General features: G+C 40.4%; 1 protein-coding gene across 4 annotated transcripts in view; it reads left to right on the top strand.

Annotated features, from left to right (window-relative positions):
• cacna1bb (calcium channel, voltage-dependent, N type, alpha 1B subunit, b) overlaps positions 1 to 17,577 on the top strand; it is a 257,510-nt gene that overhangs the window by 105,369 nt on the left and 134,564 nt on the right. For all 4 annotated transcript variants that reach the window (XM_050053130.1, XM_050053133.1, XM_050053132.1 and 1 more), the window contains one exon: positions 3,232 to 3,419. In XM_050053130.1, the coding sequence (XP_049909087.1) occupies positions 3,232 to 3,419 (188 nt within the window). The remainder of the gene's footprint in view (positions 1 to 3,231; positions 3,420 to 17,577) is intronic.

The following is a 17,577-nucleotide window of genomic DNA, read 5'->3' as shown; positions in this document are numbered from 1 at the left end:
CACCGACGCCCCGATGAATTATAAATTCTGAGGGAGGAATTGTACAGGTTTATGGCCACAGACATGAATGGCTTCCTGTGGCACTTCCTGTAGCGTTCTTGGGGGTATGTATTCATTTGGTGCTCCTCAATCTAGTCACCAGGATAAATGTTGGCATTGTACGTTTCTTGAAACCACAGATATGTTTAATTTGCCGATATGTTGAAACTTCATGTTTCTCTAAGTTTCAATTTTTGTTTCTGTTTTCGTTTTTGTTGTGACAGTGGGCGGCATGATGGTGTGGTGGTTAGCACTCTCACCTCAGAAAGAATTGAATAGAATCCAGTTGGCTGGCCGGGGTCCTTCTGTGTGGAGTTTGCATGTTCTCTCTGTGTCAGTGTGGGTTTTCTCCAGGTGCTCCAGCTTCCTCCCACAGTCCAAAGACATGCAGGTTAATTGGTGACTCTAAATTGTCCGTAGGTGTGAATGTGAGCATGAATGGTTGTCTGTCTCTATGTGTCAGACCTGTGATAGTCTGGCAACCTGTCCAGGATGTTTTGGCTCAAGATACCTGGTTTGGTCCTCACAAACACAGCTGGATATGTCCCTACATGTCATTAAATATACCTGGTTTTGTGGCCATGAACACAGCTGGAAATGTCTCAATGTGTCAATAACATAAACTGATTTGGTGGCCACAAACATGACTCGAAATGTCCCTACATGTCTAAAAATATCTGGTTTTGTTGCTACAAACACGGCTGGAAATGTCTCAACATGTCTTAAAAAAATACCTAGTCTGGTTGCTACAGACACGGCTGGAAATGTCCAAATGTGTCGTTCAAAATAGCCACCTTCCTCACCACAGTAAGGGCTGGAAATGTCACTGGTCTTGAACAGTTGTCTGCCGCTTGGAACCCTGCTGCAGACAGTAGGTCACCTCGGTCTCACGCCATCCACCGTCCCCTACTCCTCCTGATAAGAAACTCCATTCATATACATGTAATTTAAACTGCGTCACTTTAGAAATGTTGATATGTATGTAATGAATAAATGCAATTCTGTATCTGAGTCTTTGCCTTTAGATAAATCACATCTTTTCATGAGCAGGCGCCCACAGAGTTCTGATGACACCTGCAGATTTTCCACAGATTTAAAAACTTTTTTTTTTCAAAAATTTCTAAAATGAATGTTGTTAATCACAATACTAGCAAAAAAATCTGCTAAATTCTGCAGATTTTTATTCTGGATCACTGAAAAGTGTAAAAAAAAAAAATCAGCAGATTCCATCTGGGTCTGGTCACGAGCCATTAACTCAGTTTTATTAAAGACAAACACACAGTAGGACTGAGTTGGATAATTTCCTTTGTGACATTAGATTATAAACAAAGTCAAAAATGATTTAAGAACTTATGCAGATTTTTATTAACAATTAGTATTTCAAATACTTTCAAGTCACCAACATCCTATTTCAACTTGCACTGAAATTCTGTACTAACACTCAACACATGACTATTCCTACACATCTGTTCACATGACATTAAGCAAGATAACATACTTCTTTTTTCTTTTTTTAAATTTTCATCCTAAAAATAGCAATAATTTCTTTGAAAAGACCATTTAATCCAACTTAACTTTAAAAAGTTAAGAAGTAAAAAGAAAAAACAAGCACTTGGTTAAACCTCAGTGTGTAATCAACACATAGATACGTTGCAATAAAAAGATTCAAATGAAACTTAAATAAAAAGCCCTAATTATTTACAATTATTCTCCTATTTACATAAGGAACTGCACCCAGTAAAAGAAGAAAGGGACCTGGGATGTTCCCGTATGGTCCGTGGACACTGAGTCCGGCTGACGCAGCACCTGTCAGTAGGAAGGAAAGGGGCACATTTTACTGGAGCGACACCAGAGGGATGTTGGCCGTGCAATCTGGCTCTACAAATCATCGTTAAAACTTGGCACGGCTTGTGATCGTGGCACTATCCCTCATGAAACTCTGGGTGCACAAGGCATCTGTTATGCTCAGCACATTTATTCTTTATTCTGATCCCCATCTGCTGACATGTGCGCCAGCACATCCTCTAAACAAACTCTCAGCACCCTCCGTCTTCTCTGGTACCTCGTCCCGCTGTCACTTCGTAATCCCTGAAAACTCAAGCACATAGATGGCACGCATCTTTCTTAGTTAGACTACACTAAGCTGAGTAAAACCAGAAACATATATTTTACAAAATTCACAAATGCTTAGTTCATTGTTGCACTTAGATTGCATTTTGTTAGATGCTGCGAATCTGTACGTAACATCAGGATTGGGTTCATCGCTCTGAGGTGTGCACGTGAAGACCAATGAGCATCTCTGAAATGATGGTCTGACTCAGGCTCTTTCAGACGCTGTGGTCTACAGTGTGCTGGCAGCTGTAGATGCAGCTGTGGTGCAGAGCCTGCACCAGTCGGTTCCACTTGTGTGCATCACTGATTTGAATAAAAGATGTAAGATAAAGCGTGAGTACAACAGAGATCTCCGTGTAAAAAGGCCAGAGGAGGGGACAGTATCAAACACAGTGACACAAAAATTGTTTAGCTGTTATTGTGACCTGGTGGGGGTCAAATGGGGGATTTGACAAACAGGTAACTTGTGGTTCTAAATGGAGAAGAGAGCCTGTGTCATAGGCTGCTGGCGAGGTGCCTCAGCTGCGATTACCGTGGCGCTCTGCTGGAGGAAGCCGCTGAAAAGTGAGCCAAGCCACTGAGCAAAGCTTTAAATCCACCTGTCCATCTTTGCACCGACCTTCACCTGTGGTCACAAGCTTTGTGTAATGACTGACAGAATGAGGCTGCAGCCACATTGTGCTTGATAAGGTCAGAAGGTCAATGGTGTTCATTCAGAGGAACCAGTTAAGATGGGTGGGGCACCTGGGAGGGATGTCCCTGGGTGTTTTTCTTCGGAAGTGTTACACACATGACTGATGGCTAATTGCTTGGAAATCATAGATGACATTAGAGCAGCGTGAGGCAGCTGGAGAAAGTTGCAGGGGGAGCGAACATTTTGACTGCTCTGGAATCATTCCAGTGGCTTAGCTGGCATAGAATAGGAAAACCTTTCCATCATCTTTTTGATCATTCAGTCACTTTGAGATCTGTCCGTCCATCCAATAGGCACTTCAGGTAAATATCATGAAGTGCACAAGTTCACCTGCACATCCAAACTCATCCAAACTCATTCCCTTCCTCTCTTTATTTCTCATTCAGGTGAGAGAGCAGCTGACTGGCCCTGTGGTGTGGAGCCCCCAGCCAGATTGTGTCCCAATGGGACCCAGTGTAGAGAGTACTGGACTGGACCCAACTTTGGCATCACCAACTTCGACAACATCCTGTTTGCAGTGCTCACTGTGTTCCAGTGCATCACCATGGAGGGCTGGGTGGACATCCTCTACAGCGTGAGTCTACATGCACTTGTCCTTATTTGTATTATAAGCTCAATTTCTCATCATCTGTCTGTTTTTCCTCACATCTGCACCATCAACATCTTCAATCTCATCATTTTACTCACCTATTTTTCACTCCCTAGTAGCAGAGCTTAAGGATTTCCTCTTGGCTGTTTACAGTTACTAGCCATACTGGTGTGATTCTTTAAGATAATGGTGTCACTACCAGGTCAATTTTTCCCTTAGACCAACACTTTGGTCTATCACAATGTGTCTTGAATAATAAGGACTGGATTTTGATTGAATTAGTTGTTGATTAGTTGTTAATAGTGATCTGACAACCCTAATGTTTGTCAGAGGATGAACCCTTTTTACTAATACTCAAATGCCAAGGTACTGTATCTGCTTATCTAAAGAGCAGATTGTCATTAATTTGCTGATTTGTGTGATCTCATGGAAATAAACCATGTTGATTAAATGACCCAGTGCCCCTTACTTTAGTGCCACTCTCAGGGCACACTTAACAGTGTTAGCCCTACCACTAAAGGTAAAGGTTAAACTAACAGAATGTTATTTATGCCATCAATCGCTTCAGTATGTTTTGGTGAGATGAACATTTTAGCCTCTGTGAACCACAAGGGGTGTTATGAACTCATAAAGTTATGAGTAATCATTAAAAAAAGGTTGTTGTTTTTTGGCATAAACACTCTTTTTTTCCACCACTCATGTGCTTAACATTCATACAACACACATTTACACCTGGGAGCTGCCAGCCACAAAACTGTGACCATTGAGTGGCTCCCCTGGAGCATTTAGAGGATTTGTTTGTTGCTGAAGGGCACCTTGAAGGCAGTTGGTCATATTCATCCATTTTACGCACTCAGGTTTTTCATACTGGTTCATAAATTTAAACATGACACCCTCCACTCATAAACCTGCAACCCTTAGACTTTCTCATGTTTGATATCCAGCCTGTCTTTGTGTGTGTGTGTGTGTGTGTGTGTGTGTAAGCCAGCATGCTGAGAGATGGTGAACAGGTCAACAGAGGCCGACTTCAGGGTGTCAATGTGCCACTTTGAGTTCTGCATGGATAGTAAGGTAGCAGCAGTGGCACACAGGACACGCTGCACCTGTCCAGTGTTGGTCTCCATGTACTGTATGTGTTTTATATTCTGGAATAAGAAGAAAGAAGACAGTTGCAGAAAGGGAAGATAGCAATAGAAAATATGGAAAACAAAAATACATGTTCAAACAAGCATGATTTTTTTTATTGCTTATTCACAGAGAGATTACTTACAGAAAACAAGGGCTGGGTAATATGGCCTAAAGGCTATAATGCAATATGTATCTTGATATTTTGAAATATCCTTTAAACTACTGTAGACTATCAAAATACTTAATTACTAAAAACTACAATAGAGTTGAATGGAGCACTGTTATAATAATGGTAAATGAAATACTTTTATAGTATAGTTAAATAAAAGTACTGTTATAGTTAAATGATGCATTGTCATCACTGCAATGATAAATCAAATCGGAGCCCCTGGCGCTTTCATTTTGAAGCACACAGCTCATCACAGGTTGGCAGTGTTGATGTTTTTACTGTGAACTTGAAGCTTCTGGTCAACAGTTAGATACTAACAGTTAGCAGAAACTTAACCTGCTAGTGCTGCCCCGTTACATGTGTGGATTGATTCACTGTGAGTGGAAAACAGTTAACAGCTCCCCAATTTATACTCTGTGTTTGAGATAAAGGCATTTCATACATCCCATGAGGAACAAGCCACAATTCATTGAGTACAGTGAAAAGAAAACAGACCAAGGTAGCAATCATGCAGTTCAACTACTCGAGAGGGAAAATAAGTAGGTTTTCCGTCTTGATTTAAAATTCTTAATGGTTTCCACCTCTCTGATTGGGCAAGGTAAAGTATTCAACAGCAGTGTTGCATGGTAAGAAAATGTATATAAAAATGCATGAAAGGGATGAGAATATAAATCTGGATGTCATATACATAAAAATGGACATTTACATTCAGTTCATGCAGGAAGTCGCCAATTGGGAGCACTTGCAATGCGAAAAGCAGTGGTGCTAACACAGAGCCTTGGGGTACCCCATGGGACAGGACATGTTAATCAGAGTTGTAAATAACGGTGTGTGTCCTGCCAAGCTAGTATTAAAGTATGAATGAATATTACCTCTTGTATGGATGTAAAGCTGGAATTGAATCATAAATTGTAGCATTAAGGTGTGTTCAGACTTAATGGGATGTGATGCAGCTTGATTGAATAAAAAAGCCAGTGCAAAGACATGTTAAGGTAGACAGCTGGTGTTGACACAAGTTGAAAATATTTTAAATGTAGGGAAAATTGTTATCTTATCCCAAGGCAACTTTATGACACCTTTTAATTATGCACAAATAAAAAGAAAAGGGAAGTGCAGCTATTGTCTGTACAGTCGGTACTTTGGGGTGCAGAAGCATACTGTAAAAACACTACAGTGGAGGTGACACATAGTTTTCCATTCAATGCACTTCTGTTGTATTGTACTATATTCGCTTGACCAATCTTGATCGACAGCCCAGTTGGCTGCAGCTTTTTTTCTCTGCATTATATCATAGAGTAGAGAATGAGAAAAAAAAAGGAAAGAGACAGTGACTAAATGTCATGTAACAATCTGCAGCTGGACACAAAGCGGAGATATTACAGCCATGTCACTTGTGTCTCAGACAACTGGGTCACTGGAACAACCCCCCCAAGCTGTACAAGTTTTAAGTACTTTTTCTCCCTGTCACAAACCCAAGCAGTTTTGTTATCTAAATGCCAGCACCTCTCTCATTTTTCAAGGCCGCCAAAAGCATGATAGTGCCTTTTAAAAACACACAATCCCAGGACACAAAAAGAAAAACAAGAATCCCTAAAGGATAAGCGACGCCCAGCCAAGCAGAACTAAAAAGTGTCTGGGCCAATCCCACAATGGCTGTCTGACTCAGAGCTTCATCTGTTTTATTCTTTTTTACCAAATGGTTTCCATCTTAAGACAAAAAAAGAATATATATATATTTCCAGAGTTTAGGGAGTGAAAGTGTGATGAAAAATGTGAAAGGCTGCCTCTGGTGCAGGGACACCTTGAGATGTTTTCAATAAGAAAAAAGGGAACTGAGGAAATAAGGGAGTTTAACTCAATTTAAAAACACCTTGCAATACATGACTTCAAATTAGTCTCCCTCTAAAATCAAGATAATGTGAACTTTTTAGAAAAACACAATTTATTCAATATATGGTGGCTCCTGACACTAGTTTTTGCCTTCAGTGGTGGGATAGGACATTCTCTCTGGACATTGCCCCGAGTGTCCCTTTTACCTTTGTAGCACACAAGACAGGATGTTTGGTTTAGGTGAGGGGTTGCTCCTGTGTGTGCAGGAGACAGGACATGATACGGATTACACCATGGTCATGTAGCCGATTCGTAACTGGGTCATGAAGAACCAAGTGTCTTGCTGTTCCTTGAATTGCTGTGACGATTTGGACTTCGACAGAAGTTCCTGATTCTTGTCATCTCTCCAGATCCTCCATTTTCATTGATTTCTTAATGAAATCGACCCTTCCTTTCCGCCCTTTGGATATTTGTTTTCTTCCAGTTTTGCATGAGCCCCATGATAGAGACATCATCAGCACACTCACTCGCTCACTGTGATTTCTCTGTCAACATCCATTTCTCTTCATTTTCTTCTCTCAAGTATGGTGTGCCTCAGGGGTCGGTCCTGGGACCAATTTTTATTCTCCTTGTATATGCTTTCCCTTGGGCACATTATTCAGACACATGTTGTCTCTTTTCATTTTTATGCTGATGATACACAGATGTACCTGCCAGTTAGATCCACAGACCACACAATGATGTGTTCACGTACTGATGCCTTACTGATGTTAAAAGCTGGATGTCAAAAAATTTTCTTTAGCTGAACTCAGACAACACAGAAATTGTCGTCACTGGGCCCAGCACGTTACACAACAAATTCTGCCTTTGGATGGTCCCCTATTAGATAATATCAAACCTGTTGCAAGAAATCTTGGAGTCTGGCTCCACTTCAACTTTTTAAAGACACAGAGATAGTTTTACACGCCTTCATCACTTATACATCACCTTTATTTATTCAGGGAGGGCCAATTGAGAGCGAGCTCTCATTTCCAATGGCGCCCTGATTACAGTACATTAAAATACAATTCAATACACATTACAATACGTATCAATAACAATAATATACACACAACAGAAGCATATAATGAAATCAACAAGTACATGTACATTCAGAAAGCATGAGGTCAATAAGAATGCATTTAAAATGATTAAAAGGAATCAATGTATCCAACTGAAGCTGAGACAGCAGATTATTCCATTTAAGAGGAGCGAAATAACCAAAGCAATTTTTCCTACCTCCGTTCTAACAGTTGGGAATTAAGAGCCAGTGAGTTTTGTGCACGAGTGGGGTAGTTAAAAGATCGAAAACTCAGTAAGCTCGATAAATAGAGAGGAAGTTTTTTAAGCAATGCCTTATAGATAAACAATATACAGTGTTGCTCCCTTCTCAGAGCCAGGGAAGTCCAGCCTACATTCTGATAGAGTTGGCAGTGATGGGTCATGAACCCATCGCCAGTAATAAATCTAATAGCAGAATGATAAATTGTGTCAAGTGGTTTAAGAATAGAGGGAGAAGCATGCATATAAATAATATCACCATAATCTAAAACCGATAAAAAGGTAGCAAGTACTAATTGCTTTCTACAGTGCTGAGGTAGACAGGATTTATTTCTATAAAAGAATGCCAATAAAGGCTTCAGCTTCTTTAAAAGTTCTGCAACATGTAAATTAAAAGACAATTTGTCATCGATCCAGATACCCAAGTACTAATAACAGGAAACCCTTTCCAAGGGAGTCCCATCAGCAGTAGCAAGGCTGATCTTATTTAAGTCAGCAGTGTGTTTTTTTGTGAAAATCATGTACTTTGATTTTCCTGGATTTAAAACCAATTTAAGATCAGTCAGAGTGCTTTGGATACAACAGAAGTCATCTTGTAAATTACTCAGAGCTATTTCAACAGAGGGAGCAAAAGAATATATGATTGAATCATCAGAATCAAAGATGAATTGAGCTATTTTTGATACCACAATTAAAATCTTTGATATAAATAGAAAATAACAGAGGTCCTAAATCAGAACCCTGCGGAACCCCTTTGTATATATTTTCCGATGTGAAACCATCCCTAATCACAGCTTGTGATCTACCAGATAAATAATTCTCAACCCATTTACATGACTTGTAATCAAGCCCAATATTATGCAGACGCTCAAGAAGGATAGTATGATCAACTGAGTCAAAGGCCTTAGAACGGTCAATAAAAAGGGCAACGCAATCAAGTTTACTGTCTAGTGCTTGAGCGATATCGTTCATAACCTTGGCAATTGCTGACACAGTGCTATGCCCAGGTCTAAAACTGGACTGATAGATGTTTAAAACTTCATGTTCAGATAAAAAAGATCTAATTTGGTTGCTTATCAGACGTTATAATAGTTTCGCCAAGCAGGGTAGTTTTGAAATTGGGTGCTTATCAGACGTTATAATAGTTTCGCCAAGCAGGGTAGTTTTGAAATTGGGCAGTAATTATTCAGTTCATTTGAGGGGCCACCTTTGTGCAGAGGAGTTACAGAGGAGTTACTTCATGCCTGGATCACTGCAACAGCCTCTTTTCCTACCTGAATCGATAATCTATTAATCAACTCCAGATTGTTCAGAATTCAGCTGCCAGTCTTTTAACCAGCACCAAGAGACATGATCACATCACACCAGAATCAGCCTCTTTACACTGGCTCCCAGTATGTTTTAGAATAGATTTTAATAATTTACAATTACTTTTAAGGCTCTTCATGGTCTCTCTCACAGCTATAACTCCATCCTCTTTGTGCCGTACATGCCAGGACGTACTTTGAGGTCCTTGGGCAGAGGTCTTTTTTCTTTTTTAGAGGTCTGGCTGAAAACTAAAGGGGACAGAGCGTTTGCTGTCAGGGCCACGAGACTCTGAAACAGTCTGGCTGAGGAAATATGGTTGGCTGAGTCAGTGATCTCTTTTAATTCCCTTCTTAAAACAGTTATATCGGAGAGCCTTTCCTGGTTTTACTTGAGCTTTAAGTTCATTTAGACTGGTGTTTATTTCCTCAGTTTTTACATACTACTAATACTGTTTTAATTATTGACATATAAAGCACTTTGTAACTTTTTTGAAAAGCGCTTTATAAATAAAGATTATTATTCTTAGGACAATATACCTACTCTGTTCACACAGGCTAATCAGATAGTATAAGGACTTTGAACTAGGGAGCTGGCAGGGCAAAGTTCGTTTAATGTCCGATCGACCCGGTTCGGACATTGTATTCTCATGTGCATCTCCTCCGGGAATGTCTAGATAAAGTCAAGTTATCAGTGCATGTGTGACCGGGGCTACACATGTCTGAAAAGTGACTCATTAAAGAGATTCTTACTTGGGACATTTTGCTGGTGCTTCCCTGGACTAATGAAGCTGGAACTTTTTTTTTAAGTATTAGATGGATTCATCTATTTGTCGTTTCTTTAAAACAAGTTGCTGTGTAATATTCATCACACTTAGCACAAATTGTACCTCACACCACCTACTCAGGAGTGTAGCGTGAGCAGCATGTTAGCAGAGCAGCAGCAGCTTCAGTCCTCCGTCTGTGTCTACACAGGATGCATTTAGGCAGAGTACTGAGATACACTTGATGCATAAAAATATGCTGTGGGTCGTGTTAATGCATTTATAGCGTGAGTGAAACCTGAGCTGTTGTGTGGCCTACATAGACAGCTGTATTGATTTACATAGGAGTGTATTTGTTCTGTCATATTCAAACGCTTTCTGTGTAGACACGCCTTCTGTTGATATTTGATAAAAAACTGAAGTTAACTGAACTGTGACCTTATGTGAATAAGAATTTAACCAAAAGTCAGAGATGTCTCTGTGCAGGTATGTTCAGGGGCATTATTCTGGATCCATTACAGTTTACTTGGCATTTATTTGTTGCATTTGTATATGTACTTCTCATGTATCCCTCCCTCTGTCTGTTATCCGTCTGGTTCACTCTCCCTTCCTCCTCGTTCATCTTCCTCTTTTTCATCCCTAAACACCTCTCCTTTTTCTTTCCCTGCCGTCTTCCCTTTTCCGTCTACTTCATCTTTTCATTTCCCGGGAGACAGCAGCTAACTGGCACTACATTGTGAGCCACTTACGGAGCCATCCTTCCTCCTCCTTCTTCTTCTTGCTCTTCATCCTTGTCTCACTCCAAACATCTCCCATCGCTTTTTCTGGCTCATTATCCTAAGCGATGCAGACCCACGCTGCTGTGATCCGAGAATGCCTTTTCTCTCAGCCGGTACTTTTTCTTTGTATTTTGGTCTTTTTCTTTTCCTTCAGCTCAAAGTCATTCCTTTTGATCCACCAGTTATTTTTACGCCAGCCTTTTTGTGTGGCGTGCTGTATTTTCTTCCTGCCTACCAGGTATTTCTCTCTGTACTGTTGAATTCCACCGTCTTTTCCTTTTCGTGACCAGACTGATTCACATGCATGAAGGGGTGTTTGGCTAAGGTGGGAGCACTTTCATGTGGCCTTGTAGAGACCAATTACTCATCTAGTTGAGGCAAAGTAGGGGCATTTTGGGATTGTTTGAATTGATCTGATTGCTGCTCGTAAAGTTTTACGTCACTACACACTTATTGAATTTTATTGAATTGAATTTTTGAATTTTATTGTGCTTGTTTAAGAGTGTTTTCACAATCCTTGGAGAGCTTCAGTAAACTTTAACAACTTGCTGACCATCTGTCTGTTAAAGCCTTTGGTTACTCATTCACTGTGTCCATGGAACCTTGGCCTATAGGCTTGAGTGTGTACCAGGTGCCAGTTATCCATTACAAGAACCACAGTCATGGGAATACTGGTTTGTGACTGGCTGTAAGGTGTGCGTTAGCATGCTTTAACAGGACACCTTGAATAAAAGTCCAGATGAATTACTAGTTAGTTCTATCAAACAGCATGTAGCTAAAGCAACACTATTTTTTACAGATGCTATAGCTGAGATTTATGCTGCTTCTTCTTATCCGTTAAACACAGCCTGATAATTCAGCCTGACGGTCTTCATGTTAGCTGCATTCTTGTTGGGGGGAGGTCTTGTGTTCTGTTTTACCCCAACCCATCAGAGGTGATTGAAGCATCCATTCAGCCAATCATTTTCAGTTGACAGCTGTAGCAGTGGCCAGTTTTTGCTTCCAGCAAGCAACATTTTTTCACCATGATCGAAGAAATATGTCAATGAAAACGTTGTCATCTATGTGTCATTCTCATTCACGCTTTATAGTGTGGGCATTTTTTTCCCCAGCTACATTTCTTGAATGTTGCTAGGTAACTAGCTTTAAAGAAAGATGTCGTTCGAAAAGACTTTGCTTCCTCGTCTTTTTAATATATTTCAGGACACATCACTAACGAAACAACCTTTGACTTTAGACCTTTCACCTGACCTTTGAAGAAACAGTAATGGGCTCAGTGCTATCTCATATCTATAAACAAATATCTGCATTTGTATTCAGAATCTGTTGACAACAGTACACGGTTTTGGCCCAAGACGCATTCTGGTTTCCATTTGTATTCCATTGTAATCTGAGTAGTATTGTCCAATCACATTTGAGGGGCAGGTAAACTGTGTGAAGAGCAAAAGAGGTGCAACCCATTGACTGGAACCCATCAGCTACAGCTCTGAAGACAAATTAGCTTTATATTAGCTTTTTTAAATTGTATCTGCTTCCATATACAAATATGTGTTTAGCTGAAATGACCAGTTCATGGAAGAGAAAGTCTTGTCTCGGATATCTGCCTACACTGGATCTCCTTAGTTACTGGCTGTTGCCCTGAGAGACTTACTGTTGTCAGACTGATAGCTGATGGGTTTTGAGATTGGGTGCTATCTTAGTCAGAACACTTAAGAAATACAGGCTGGATAAAACACTATCACTTTGGATCTGCTCTACTGTGCATATTCAATGTTTTCTTTGATTTTTTTTTTTCTTCATTGTCTTAATCTTTTCCATGTGGTGTATCTTCAATTCATTTAATGCTGTCATACCCCATTGCACACCTTCTCGCCGTTTGTCGGTCCAACATGCCCAACAGTTTTGGTTGTTAAGAAACAACTGGGTGGAAACTGCGTAGGCAATCAGTGGTGGTTATTGTTTTTATGCCTCTCCATCTGCAACAGCTGTGGCTGAAGGCATTATGTTTTCGGGTTGCCCGTCTGCCCATACATCAAATTTGGCACAAACGTCCATTTGGACTCGAGGATGAACTGATTAGACTTTGGTGGTCAAATGTCAAAGGTCACTGTGACCTTGTCAGTGTCATTCTCGTGGACAAGATATCTTAAGAACGCCTTGAAGGAATCATACTCAAATTTGGCACAAATGCGCCTTGGACTCGATGAACTGATTAGAATTTGGTGGTCAAAGGTCACTGCGTCCTCACAAAACATGGCCATAACCCAATAATTTATTTTAATGTCATTCAAAATTTCACGCAAATGTCCAATGAAATGTTTGAAATGAGTTTTTATATCCAAAAGGTCAAAGGTCAGCTTCACTGTGACATCATAATGTTCTGCAATAACTCTTTTCTGGCCATTATTCAACACCAAGTTAGTTAGATTTGATTAGATAGTGAATTGATGTCACTATTCTTGTTTCAATCACCTTGAAACTTTAATTGTATAGTTCTTCTGTGCTGCCAGGTTGAAGATGTGTGTGAAGCATCCATGTTTTAGAGAAGCATTGTCAACTGTCTTGGCTACATATGAGTCTGGACAGACATGGATGTAAACTGTAACTGCAGCATGACTGGTTGGCAGAGGCATACAAGTGTGAGGCGGTAATTCTAGTTCATAGTCGTCTTTGTGAAGTCATGATGCATTTCTTTGACTCATCTTGATTGACCTGTGACTCCACATCTGAGCAGGGCCAAAATGTTCCACAAAGTTTAAATAAAAGGAGAAACCAGGACAACATTGTGAAGCAGAAAAGAGCCATAGGTGTATTTGTGTGAATGCAGTAGAGCGTGCATGTAAGCCATGTATGCATTAACATCCAGAGTCTACAAATGTAGATGCACTCTTGGTACAGAGACAGGGGGGGTGGAGGGCAATGTCTATAACATCATGAAGCCAGAATAGCATCCTGGGCTCTATTCTGTGGATTATATACTTTCCTGTAACCCAGCGTTAACCCCGCGAGATTGATGACTATGCTACCCTTGCCCAGAGGGGGATTGCTCAGACCTTCCTCTCTAATGGTGCAAAAGAAAATGCAGAGTACCTCTCCCCATCATTACCATCCTGCTTCCTCTCCTTCTTTCCTTATTGCTTCCTCTCTGTCGTCCACCCTCCCCCCTCTTCCCTCATAACTTCACCTCCCCCGGCAAGACCACGTCTCAAGATCCCATTGTCTCCCAGCAGCTGCTGTAGTGCAAGGAAGCACTGCTGTCTGCCATGTTAGTCTTCAGCTGGAGGGTGTGGTGACAACAGCGGCACGTTCAGACCGACAATATGCCTCAGATGGTGTGAGTCTGCCGTTACCAGAGATAACATGAAATACAAACCAGGATGTCCAGTTTGAAAGCCGATCGGACAGGAAGATGCTTTTAATATTTAAAATCATAAAGATTTAATATTAAAGAACTGCTCAGAGCATTGAAAAGATACTTTTATGTGCATGATGCAAAGTCAGTGTAAAGGCAGAGGAAACTTAGGCCATGTTCAAACTGAGTGCAACACTTTGTTCATAACGGTATCGTTGCGTTCGTACAACGATAGTCCTGATGCAGAGAGCTCTGCTGAACCTGACTCAACTGTTGCTGCAATGCAATGCAACATCATCAGGCACTGCTTTGACCCCGATAAAGTCAGAAAGGCATGGTGAAAGCGACATGGTTTGAATTGATTAAAACTGAGGAAAAGTGACTTTGACTAAATCTGTTTTACTTTAACAGTTTTCAACTGTTTTTTGTATCGATAATGAAGCTGTGTGAGCTCATACTTCCCTTTCCGTTTCCAGAAAGATTAAAGATTACAGTGGTTAGTTGGATTATTGTTCTGCATTGAGCTGTCATATTTGACAACGTCTGAATACTAATAAACAATGTTGGTAGGATTACTTTTAAAACATATTCCACCACAGATTACTGGAAAAAAAACAGTTACTCATATTTTATTTCATTAGAGTTCTCAAAGTCAGTAACATATTCTAAAAAATTTGGTTTACTTAACCTCACAATCATCTTGCTGAGCTTATTTGTCTGGGTCTTATATTTCCATGCCAAAAACCTGTAACAGAGACCCGTCTGTGCATCTCCTCTGCTGTTGTCATGTTGCAGGTACATATGAATTTACACCATGTCCTAACAGCAATCAGGCGTCACTCTCTGTCCACTCTGACTCTGATAAATGTGCACATCAATTGCATCATTGGAACAAACCACATAAGCTACCAATCAGCAGCTCTCAACTGGAGACGTAACCACTTATAAGTTTGGCAAGTACTTGCTATCTTTCTACATTTGTATGTTTTAAATAGAAAACATTATTTATATTGTGATATTTATTTGAAATGAAATAATGAAAAAAAAAATACAATATAGGCAACTGCAAGTAAGTTGTTTTTTTCAGCTCCCTGACGATCTCCCTCCGGTGAGGTGCCACCTTATGTTGGTTTGTGCAGTTAAATGAGGAGGTATCATATCGATAATTCCTTCAGAAATCGGCCTCTCCTCATCGATTGCAGAGCTTTCAAGGTGAGCAACAGGAATAAATACAAAGAGGGCGTCTGACAACAGTTCAAAACGGCAGCACTGCCTTGCTTGCGGCCAGTCAGAACAGTCCTATAGAAACCAGTGCAATCAAACTTTGATTGATTCTGTCGCTGATGCTTGCTTATGTTGCATTCACTTAGGACACAGTGTTAGAGCACATGAAGCAAAAAGAAATAAAGTAATCCCTTCTATTTTTTAAAGACAGTAACTATTTCTGGGACAGTAACTAAATATGTAACTGTAACGGTATACATTAACTCATATTTTGTATCTTAAATATGTTATGGTGTTACTTGTATTCCATCCCCAACCCTCCTTTTTCTTAATGCCTAAATTCTGCATGTGTATATAATCCATCATAAATCTTGAATACGACTAAAATCAAATACATTTTCATTTTCAAGTAGCCCTGGTTTTTCTGAAAAAAGGTGCAATTAAGCAATATCACACGAGAGGGAGTGATGTTGTACTGTGATATCGTCACGGCTGTGATTCGGTCGTAGGCACGAGGCCGCAGGCCGAGTGCCGAAGACAATCACAGCCTGTTGTCTTTTATACAACAGTTCAACAGTTAAATAAGCAAGGCTGATTAAGAAATGTTGAAAAATGAGGACAAAATAGATAATTTAAGCATTTTATTTGTCTTCCGCCAACAAAAATAGTTCCCTCAGGATTCTGCTGTCACCGTTGCTATGTAACGCAGACATGGTGCGCCAGGCACTTACTCTTTATACACATTTATCTGCACATTTCCATTAATTGTGCAACCGGTGAAATAAGTCTCTGGTGACTGCATGGTGGACTATCGCTTCACAGGCACAGCCGACTCTGCCTTCTGATCTGACAGTATGTTGCTTTTCTCCAAGTCATTGAGCTCCGCTGATGAAACACTGACAAACCTGGATGTGTGCTCAGATGGATTCAGCTTCTCCTCTCCCTCATCTTCCTCTGATGACCATTCATAGTTCAATTCAAAACTTATTTTAGGAAATAAATCCATGCTGTTTGACGTGGATGAATTAATTAGCCCACAACGCACAATTAACAATGCTGACCTAACTGACACTAACCGTCAGTTTTGATTTGATTGTTGATTGCAATCAGCTGTGAGGCGGAGTGATACATACACAGTGAAATAACCGTGATGTTGTACTCCAATATCATCACGGTTTTACTGTCTCTCGACCAATCAGATTGCAGGGCCGGAACTAACGGTTTTATAATTAGTATTTGAAGCCAATGAAAGACTCTGAGATGCTCACAAATGGAAGTAGCACTAAAATGCAGTTTCGGCCTGGGACTAGTTTATTACCAGATCAATCCTGTTTCCTGTTTCATTATTAATGATGTCACCGGAACCTTTAATGACATGCTTACACCAACTCTGCCCCCCACCCGCCGCATCTATTTAGTGCTGTTTATGGTTGGTCTCTCGCTAATGTGTTGTAGGGGTGTAAATCACAGGTTTCGTCAATTTATAATATTTTTTCAGTTCTTTGGACAATAATCCAGTATTTACTGATATCACCAAGTCTGCCACAATACAGTTCATTTCAGGGGCTTGCAAATGATTAGAGACGATACAATAAAATATCCTCATTGTCTTTTTTTCTTGGCTGCTTGCCATTGTCTGCCTGGTTCTAGGACGCTAGCAGTGTTTGAGTGTTTAGGAAGGAGGTGTGCTTGGAATGTGCACCATTAAGACTGAGCACTTAGGACAGGGGCTGTGGTGTGAGTCTGAGCTGAGGCCCTTGGCTGAAGGTACTTGTCTTTCTCTCCCTTTTAATACCTGTCTTTGTCTCTCAATAAAAGCAAATAAAATGTCCCCCAAAAATCCGCATAAAAGACGACAATATGTATCAGTGTTTTCACTTTGCCTCAATAATATTGGATCGTTGATTGAATCGATCTAAATGGATGTACATACACTTCTAATGTGGTATTCTACACATAGGTACAAGGTATCCTGCATGGTGTGGCACTTGCATCTATTTGATTGGGAGAGGTTTTGTGTTGTCGAGGGACTTTCCTCACCAGAAAAACAACAGTGTAGTACCTGCTGTGGTCGTGTAAGCAATTAGTAAGTCCTGGTGCATGATGCAATCCAAGTCTTCACACCCAGCGAAAGAGCCTGGGAAGGAGAGAATGTCACCAAACTGAGTCGATGCTCCTGCTTGATGTTTTAATCACGAGCGGAGCAGAGGAAAAGGGAAGGGAGTGCAAATGAAGAGAGATTTCGGCTTATGCTAATGATCATAATGTTGCCG

The sequence above is a fragment of the Epinephelus moara genome, chromosome 9 (genome assembly GCF_006386435.1).
Source record: "Epinephelus moara isolate mb chromosome 9, YSFRI_EMoa_1.0, whole genome shotgun sequence".
NCBI classification, from domain to species: domain Eukaryota; kingdom Metazoa; phylum Chordata; class Actinopteri; order Perciformes; family Serranidae; genus Epinephelus; species Epinephelus moara.
The sequence above is the reverse complement of the archived record's forward strand: the minus strand, read 5'-3'. Positions and strand labels throughout refer to the sequence as shown.